This window comes from Trichechus manatus, unplaced genomic scaffold, assembly GCF_000243295.1.
Source record: "Trichechus manatus latirostris isolate Lorelei unplaced genomic scaffold, TriManLat1.0 scaffold00296, whole genome shotgun sequence".
Classification (NCBI taxonomy): domain Eukaryota; kingdom Metazoa; phylum Chordata; class Mammalia; order Sirenia; family Trichechidae; genus Trichechus; species Trichechus manatus.
This window is the reverse complement of record NW_004444232.1, coordinates 449,083-459,015: the sequence shown is the minus strand read 5'-3', so window position 1 is coordinate 459,015 and position 9,933 is coordinate 449,083. Positions and strand designations below refer to the sequence as shown.

At 37.3% G+C, this 9,933-nt stretch overlaps 1 protein-coding gene across 1 annotated transcript in view; it reads right to left on the bottom strand.

The window, feature by feature from the left end:
* Positions 1 to 1,955: 1,955 nt before the first annotated feature.
* Positions 1,956 to 9,933, bottom strand: part of SLC10A6 (solute carrier family 10 member 6) — a 36,767-nt gene continuing 28,789 nt past the window's right edge. Inside the window, exons 4-6 of the mRNA XM_004390405.2 lie at positions 9,387 to 9,562; positions 3,694 to 3,851; positions 1,956 to 2,586 (exon numbers count right to left, since the gene is read on the bottom strand). Coding sequence (XP_004390462.1) covers positions 2,372 to 2,586; positions 3,694 to 3,851; positions 9,387 to 9,562 — 549 coding nt within the window. The 3' untranslated portion in view covers positions 1,956 to 2,371. The remainder of the gene's footprint in view (positions 2,587 to 3,693; positions 3,852 to 9,386; positions 9,563 to 9,933) is intronic.

Here is a 9,933-nt window from a genome sequence, read left to right as displayed (position 1 = left end):
CGCCGTAAAATACTTGTTGTGATTAGATTAACCCACAAGTTCTTGGGAATATTTCCAAAATAAAAATGTGCTTGCACTTTCATGCACATCATACAATGTACCTTCTCACGTATTTCAAAACTTACAAATGATAGAATGGAACTAAATAAAGTCCCAACAAAAATACATTATATAAGAAGTTACATGAACAAGGTGTCATTTCAAATCAGTAGAGAAAAGATGATGTATTCAGTATATGATACTGGGATAATTAATCACTAAAATATTAGGTTCTTAGCATACCACCTACAAAAATAAATTCAAAGTAGATCAAACACGTATATATTTAGTCCATAAAAATACTAGAAGAATACATGGGAAATTGTTTTTTAATAATGTCAGAACAGAGAGGAACAATGGGTCTTACCTACTGCCAAGCATTATTTCCTTCATGGGAAGACAAGAACTACACATGGCAGATAGTAAACATGTTGTGTAAACCCCCAAAGAGAGTCAAATACATTTTCAAAAAGGAATCCTGGCACAATTCACAATTCACACAAAAACATATAAATACTGTAACATTTAATAGATAACACGGTAAAAAACCATTTTTTAACAAGACTAACAAAGCTGAATATATAAAAAACATAACACTTTTGTTCAGAAAAACAAGCTAAAAGGGTAGGTAAAATGTTAGCAAAATATAGGACAAAGGGTCACTAGCCACAATGTAGTAAAATCTGTAAATCAAAAAGGAAAAAATTCAATTAGAAAAGCAGGAAAAGACATGAGTAGGCATGTGATGATGGAAAGTGCTCAATCTCACTACTAATTTTTAAAACGTAATTTTTAATGAGACATTTTCACAGGTCAGAATTGCAGACATTGAGAGGGTTGATAATAATTCAGGCTGGTGAGACTGGAAAGCGAGGCCGTGTTATGCACTGCTGTTCAACACTGCTGGAGAGTAATCTGTACAACATTTCAGTGTGCAATTGGCCCAGCAATCTGACTCTTTAAGAGGTGATTCTATAGAAATGCATGCACAAGTGCAAGGGTGTTTTTAGCAGCAGCATAATACAATAAATTGAAAGCTATATGTCCATGACAAAGGATTGGTTAAATAAATTACAGTATCCCCATGCTATAGAATACTTCTAAGTAGCCACTATACTAAAGAATGAGGTAGGTCAAAGCATACTAACATGGAAGATGTTCCATAACGTGACAAAGTGACTTAGAAAACAGTACATATGGAATGATCTCAGTTTTTATAAAATGATACATGTGTGAATGTGCAGAGGTTTAGAGCTCACACCAAGCCCATTGCCATCTAGATGAGTCTGACTCATAGTGACCTAATAACCTGTGTTCTTTAAACTCCCTCCAAAATTTTATCACAATTACAAGCAAAAATGATAGTCAAAGATTCTATAAAAGAATCCTGATCAAAAGGGGAAAAATGTAGAACAGAATTTCAAATTCTCATGAATCTAGATTTTCTGGAGCCATGGAGGCTGGCTGATCCCCTGAAACTATTGCCCTGAGATAATCTTTAAACTTTAAACCAAAAATATCCCCTGAAGTCTTCTTAAAACCAACCAATAGTTTAGCTTAACTAGTAAAGAATGTCTACCTTAAGCATTGTGCTCTTTTAAGGTCTATCCATATGGGATCAAACTGACAATAGCAACTCAGAAGATAGGAAACTTAGGGGGCAGTGAGATTAGGTTAATAGGGGAGGAACAACTCAGAAAATGAGGGTGAGAGTGGTTGCACAACTCAAAGAATAATAAAATGTCACTGAATTGTACATGTGGAAACTGTTGAATTGGTATGTTCTGCTGTGTATATTCTCAACAACAACAACAAATGAATTATAAAAAATGTTTAAAAAATGATAGTCAAGTCCTTAAAGAACAATTATTTGAGCAAAGGGCTTTATGTAAGATCTGAGCTGTGCATCCCAGTACTCCAAAGGACCGGCAAAGTCGAACAATCACGTGGAACCAGACTCTGTCCTTGTCTTGCAGTATGAGGTGACATCTCTGCACAGAAACTCATGTCAGATTAAAATAGACAATATGAGGATGACTTCACATAACAATAGGTATTACCTATTGCCAGGCATGATTTACTGCATGGGAAGACGAGAACACACACAGCACCTCGTGAATATGTTGTGTAAACACCCCAAAAGACCTCCCAGGAAAGGGATGGAATACATTTTCAAAAAGGGATCCTATCACAATTCACATCTACACAAAAATATAACATACCAACATCCGACACTTAAATATTCACACAGGCCTTGCTAAGAGGATTCATGCATCAACTCTGCACCTTCTTCCCTGGCCTATGAAGAAGACAGGGGACCAGCGAGTCCCTACTAGTTGCATGAAGAGATGTGGCTGGTTGGCTCAAGAGCCCTGTGGAGAGCCACTGCCCCCGATGGCCCAGGAGTTGTGGTGGTTTCTTCATTAACCTCCAAGAAAGCACTGGTCTCTTTGGGAGAAGTGGTTTTCTTCTTATGGCAGGCTTCTGCACAACCAGAGTTCTTATTCCGATGTCTGTTCTTCCGTCTCCTCTTGTATGTCTGATATGCTAGATGTTAAAACATGCATTTGTTAAGCATCATTTTAGCAAAGACTATAATTTTAGTATGTAGTCATCCATAGTTTGGGGGTTTGATTCATACATGTATAAAAAAAGAGAAAATAAAGGGAAAAAATAGAGAAAACTAAGTAACAAAATGAATTGGTGTTCCAGAATGGCTTTTTCTGTCTGGAAAGGACCATTCGTGATTGAGACCCATTCATCAGGTCAGTGACAGCTCATTCATTTATTCACTCATTCATTCAGTCAGTCAGTCAATCACTCAGTCAGCAAATCCTTGTGGAATGTCTGCTGTATTTGAGTCCAGGGTGCTGCGATGTAGCTGGGAATGAAATAGACAAGTCCCTTCCTTCACAGGCTCACCATAAGAAGGAATTAAAACTTAGATCTAAGACTCAGAGTTTTCCTTATAGGATTTCTTATCTTGTGGGAAAATTAGACCCTTAGCTAACTATTCTAAAGCATTCTTTATATTGATTGTTGTTATCAGTACCATCGAGCTTTGCTCAGAGTCTTTTCCCTGACAATTATCTTGGGCTATTTGCAATGGCCCAAGATAAATAAATAAATAACCTTCTGTGAACCTTTGTAAAGACTAAACTCCAAAATGTGTATTTGACTGTATGGATAAGCATAGAGATATTGTATTTCATATTTGAAAAATATTTCTCAACTGTTTAGCATGAGTCTTATTCAGAGAAACACTGTGAAATTACTTAGCATTTGGGAAAATTGGAAGTTCTTTGTTGAAACATCCCAAATAGCAAACGCTTAGGTTTCGTAAACGTCGTTTTTGAGATCGCTGATTGCTCATGGAGACTTTGTCTTATCAAGTTCTGGAATTTAAGTTTTGATGGTGCATTGGTTTTTGTGAAGCATATTTGTTTTATAAGCTCACTTTCAGATGATTTTTATATTTGTCTTTGAAACTCCTCCTTGTGGAAAAGGATTCTGTGTATGTACTGTATTTTCCCTGGAAATGTCAGGTTAAAAATGTATCACAGTGGCAGCACTCACAAGTTTGGACTGAAAAAGAGTCAGTAAATTGGGTTGACCAGTTTTCAGTCAAGTCTTCTAAATGGGGGCTCCACCCACCTGTAATAATGAGAAATCCATCCACGAGTTGGAAGAGCCCATAGACCAATGGGAAGTTAAACATCTGGATCAGTTGCTCAGCAGTGAAAGATAACTGGAGCATGGTGAGACACATTTGAATATTCTGAGCTCCAGTTTCCAAAGAAATAGTCCTGCACCTACCAATGGAGATTTTCAAGTTACACAGTAGCAATAAAGACTATTCTAAGTTTTCTCTTAAACAGTGTATGGCAATAACTTATCAGTTTAGTCGTTAAAATATTGATTCATTCACTAATTATTTGCTGTGCCTACTCTGTAGGTAGTCCCCTGAGAAGCATTGCAGAAGAGGGTCCTAAGAATCCTATCCTAGGAATCGGGCTAGAAAGAAAAGATAAACACACAAGAAAGTTTGAGTACAGAAGAACTGGATGGTGCCTGGCTACCACCAATGACCGTCCAGACAGGGAACACAACAGAGTCCCAGATGGAGCGGCAGAAGGGTGGGATGCAGAACTCAAATTCTAGTAAAAAGACCAGACTTAATGGTCTTACTGAGACTGGAGGAACCCCGGAAAGCATGGCCCCGGATGTCAACCCAGAACTAAAACAATTCCGGAGGTCAACTCTTCAGACAAAGATTGGACTGGACTGTGGGACATAAAATGATACTCGTGAACAGTGTACTCCTTAGCTCAAGTAGATACATGAGACTAAATGGGCAGCTTCTGTCTGGAGGTGAGATGATAAGGCAGAGAGGGTTAGGAGCTGGTTGAATGGACTCAGGAAATCAGGGGTGGAAAGGAGGAGTGTGCTGTCACAGTCTAGGGAGAGCAATTAGGGTCACATAACTATGTATAAATTTTTGTGTAAGAGACTAACTTGAATTGCAAACTTTCACTTAAAATACAACAATAAAAAAAAAAAAAGAAGGTTGAGTGACAACACTTGAAAACAAACAACAGCAAAACTAAATGAAACCCAAATGTCTAAAATGGCTGTCTTTGCTTAGAGTTGGGTAATAATTTTTCTACATTCTACTTGTATATTTTACTGGTTTTTATTTTTTTCGTTGCAGAAAATGAAAGAAATCTCACTTGAAAAATAAAAAGTAGGGAGGAAGAGGAAGAAAAGAGCCAGACCTTGGGACTGGGTTAAGCAGTTTAATTTGTCTCCAGTTTATAACAGGAGTCTTTGCAGATTTTTACACATGGAAGTGAAGCGATGAAGGAGGTGCTTCGGAAGATAAACTAACTTCTATGTACAAAGGTGTGTAATGTGGGGTAAAAATTTTGTTACTAGTACAGGGCATGTTCTGTGGCTCTTGTTTTATTTCTACTTAACTCTTACTCTGTCGCTTGCTACGCTTTGTTCTGACCACCCTCATGTCTTTCAGAGCACTGACCTATAACCTTGATATGGTTAAACTGCAAAGCTAGTTCTCACTACACAGACCATTCACAAAGCAAATGCTAATATCTCAATCTGGATCTTTTCACAAGATGTCTGGTATGAAAGAGACAAGACTGCAGACTGCATCTTATCACAGGAATACTTTCTCTAGGTCCAATTACAACAACAAAAACAAGGTCCAATTATATTTCAACCAGTCAGCAGGCCATATTCCTAATTATTGACTTAAGAAACAAACCCAAGTTCAAATCCTAACTCCACACTTTCTGTGAATTTGGTCAAGTTACTTCTCTGAATAGTTTGCTCATCTGTAGAATAAGGGTAGTGATAGTACCCACCTCTCAAAGTTGTCGTAAGGAGTAAATGTGATAAACTAGGTGGGACTTTACCTAGTACTTAATACAATCCTAAATGTTGCCCAGGTGGACTGGAAGTAGCATAAAGCCTGTTAAACTTTTCCTAACCTCCACCTTTGGAATTCAACTGCATGGTTCACTTTTCTTTAATAATTCTTTTCTGATTTTAAAAGTAGTACCCACTCATTGTGAAAAACTTAGAATATATAACAAAAAGAATCTTTAAGAAATTACAATTATCCTTAATCCCACTATCCAAAATTAAACACTGTTACCACATATGGTGTATTCCTTCCAGTGTTTTTCTATGATCAGAATTTTTTTTAAATTCTTTTCTGAAATTGGAATCAAAATGTATACCATTTATATTATTCTTTTTTTTGAAAATTATATTGTACTTTAGATGAAAGTTTACATAGCAAATTAGTTTCCCATTCAACAATTCATACACAAATTGTTCTGTGACATTGGTTGCTCTCCCTGCAATGTTTCAGCACTCTTGCCATTTCCACCCTGCCTTCCCCATTTCCATCTCTCCAGTTTCCCTGCCCCTCCTTGAATTTTCATCGTTGATTTTGGGCAAATGTTACCTGTTCGGTCTCATATAGTTGATTGTTCTAAGGAGCACATTCCTCATGTGTGATAACTGTTTACTTTATAGGCCAATCTATTAGTTGGCTGAAAGGTGACCTCCAGAAGTGGCTTCAGTTCCAGGTTAAAAGGGTGTATTAGGGAGATAGTCTCAGGGGTTCCTCTAGTCTCTATCAGTTCAGTAAGTCTGGGCTTTTTTATAAATTTGAGTTTTGTTCTACATTTTTTCTCCCATTCTAACTGGGACCTTCTGTTGTGGCCCTGTTGAGAGCGGTTGGTAGTGGTAGCCAGGCACCATCTAATTCTTCTGGTCTCAGGCTAGAGGAGGCTGTGGTTCCTGTGGACCATTAGTCCTGTGGACTTATTTCTTCCTTGAGTCTTTGGTTTCCTTCACTCTCCTTTGCTCCAGATGGGAAGAGACCAATAGCTGTATCTTAGATGGCCACTTATAAGCTTTTAAGACCCCTGACACTACTCACGAGACTAGGATGTAGAACATTCTTTATGAGCTATGCTATGCCAGTTGCCCTAGATGTCGCCCAAGACTGTAATCCTTACTTAGCCTTCAAGCCCAGTATCTCAGTCACAAGAGGTGTTTGGATATGTCTAAGGGGTTTCCATAACTGTGCCCCCTATGTGCTCTATTATATATACAAATATATATGCAGCACATACAAATATGTATATACAAATGCCCACCACTGTAACTATATATGCACGAGCATATACTTCCATACGCCCTCCCACGCCTATATAGCATACGTATCTACCTATGTAACCACTCACAAATTTTTGGTTGTTATTACTGTTGTTGCAGAGTTATATATGTTATAGCATTTAACGTAGTTTTCCTTTATTCTTGCATAACTCTCAGTGTCTTCATTTACCTTGGTCACATTGTGCTAACCTCCCCCATATTATATATTGCTTTTCCCTTCACCAGAATTAACATGTGTCTAATTGCTCAGGCTGCTAACCAAAAGGTGGCCGATTCGAATCCACCAGCTGCTCCTTGAAAACCCTATGGGGCAGTTTTACTCTGTCCTATAGGGTCGCTATGAGTCCGAATAGCATACAACTCACACAACAAAAACAAACCATCTAGTAAGTAATTCTCCCTCCCTCCTCTTCCTACCCCTGGTAACCATCAAAGAACATTGCTTTCTGTGTTTATACCTATTCTTGATGTTTTATAAAAGTGGTGTCATACAATATCACTCTTTAGAAGCAAGGATGGTGAGACTTCCTATAACTTACTTTGGACATGTTATCAGGAGGGTCCAGTCCCTGGAGAAGGTCATCGTGCTTAGTAAAGTAGAGGGTCAGTGAAAAAGAGGAAGACCCTCAACAAGATGGATTGACACAGTGACTGCAACATTGGGCTCAAACATAGCAATGATTGTGAGGATGGCACAGGACTGGGCAGTGTTTTGTTCTGTTGTACAGAGGGTTGCTATGAGTTGGAACCTAACAACAACAACAACATCATACAATATTTGTCCTTTTGTAATTGACTTATTTCACTCAGTGTAATGTCCTCCAGATTCATCCATGTTATAAGATCTTTCATGGACTCATCATTATTCTTTATCACTGCATAGTATCCGATTGTATGTATGTACCACATTTTGTTTATCCATTCATCCGTTGATGGATATTTAGGTTGTTTCCATCTTTTTGCTATTGTGAATAACACTACAATGAATATGGGTGTGCATGTGTCTATTTGTGTTATGGCTGTTATTTCTCTGGGATATATACCTAGGAGTGGGATTGTTGGATCATATGGTATTTCTATTTCTAGATTTTTGAAGAAGTTCCATACCATTTTCCAGAGTGGTTGTACCATTTTACAATCCCCCTAGCAGTGTACGAGTACCAATCTCTGCACAACCTTGCCAGTATTAGTTTTTTTCTGTTTTTTTGATCAGTGCCATTTTTGCGGGGGTGAGATGGTATTGAGATTTACATGTCTTTAATGGCTAATGATTGCAAGCATCTTTTCATGTGTTTGTTAGCTGCCTGAATGTCTTCTTTGGTGAAGTGTCTTTTTATGTCCTTTGCCCATTTTGTTGTTGAGGTGTTGAAGTTTTCCATATATTTTAGAGATTAGACCCTTGTCAGATATGTTGTTCCAAAATTTTTTTTCCCGTGTGTAGGTTCTCTTTTTACATTTTTCATAAAATCTTTTGATCAGCATAAGTACTTAATTTTTAGGAGGTCCCAGTTATCTAGTTTATCTTCTGTTGTTTGTGCATTTTTAGTTATATTTTATAGTGTATTTATGCCATAAATTAGGGCCCCTAGCTTTGTCCCCATGTTATCTTCCATTAATTTTATAGTTTTAAGTTTAACATTTAGGTCTTTGATCCATTTTGAGTTAGTTTTTGTGTGTGGTGTGAGGTAGGGATCCTGTTTCATTTTTTTTGCAAACAGATATCCAGTTTCTCTGTATTATTCTTTTTTAACTTTAAACTTATCTCTTGAGTATTTTCCAAAATCATTAAAATTGATGCATCATATTTCATCGTATAGATGCATCGTGAATTAAATATCTCCCTATTGTTATATATTTACATTGTTTCCATTTTTTAAAATAATACTGCAATTAACATCTTAGCACATCAATATTCATGTGTGTATCTGACAGCGCTAACTTTAGGACAGATTTCCAGGAGTAAAATCACTGGGTTAACAGCTATAAATATTAATAAGCCTATTGATACCAAAATAAATTACCTTGCAGAGAGTTTATACCAATTTATGTTCCTGCCATCGTTGTAAGACATCACTAATCTCCTTACAGGCATACCAGCATGGGATGTTACCATTTTTAATATTTCACATTATTTTTAAATTATACACCTCAACTTGTAATGATAATATTTAAGATAAATTCCTATCTATTTCTCAAGTTTTCCTTCTTTATCGTTGCTTATGATTAGCACATTTTTAAATATTGAGCACAAACAATGGATAAAAGCTTAATCTCTTGATTATGCCATGCCATGGAATATTCATGTTACAGAATGATCTCTATATTTAATGAAACCATCTCACTCCTCCTATTTAATCACTAGAATAAGAAGAAAAATGAGTCCAGATTTTAACAAGTGGTGTAAACACCCTGATCCTAATTTCACAGATTCCAACTTCCCATCAATTTGGCAATTACTTTAGTTTACGTAGACAATTATGATCTGTCCACCCTTTTTATGCTGAGTTGTCCTGTTCCATCCACCATTTACAGCAAAATTCTCTGTGTCTCCTGACAAAGCCAGGCAGCAAAGCCTGCCAGTGGCACTATGTTTAATTTACCTCCCTCGAAAAAGTATATGGATAATTTAAATGTACCTCTGCCAAGACTGGTGGGTAAGAAGTGCCAGCAGAAAGCCCGAAAGATGGCCAATCAAAGGAAAGATGAAACTGATGATCAGAAGGGTGAAGTCTGAATTCCAAGCTCCTTTAAACAGCACCACACCAGCAACTGCAACCACCACAAGGAGGGCCCCACCAACAATGGCCCCAATCTAAAGCAAACCAATAAAATAAATACATGTAAGCATCGTGGTGTTTTTGATCTATGATGCAGATAAAGCCCATCACTGCACTAAAAGGCTTGACATCTATAGATTTTAGGACAAAGAGAGGGCTTAAAGACCATCTAACTCAATCTCATTTTAAAGAGGAGGAACTTGAGTTCTAAAGTGGTCAAGTGACTTGACTAAGCTAGATATTATGGAGTGAATTGTGTCCCCTCAAAATATGTGTTGGAAACCTAAACTCTATACCTGTGGATGTAATCTAATCTAATGCAATCACCTTTCATAATGCAATCTAATGTCATCCAATCAACCAGTCAGTGAAGGTCATACCAGTGTACGGTGGACCCTAAACCTAA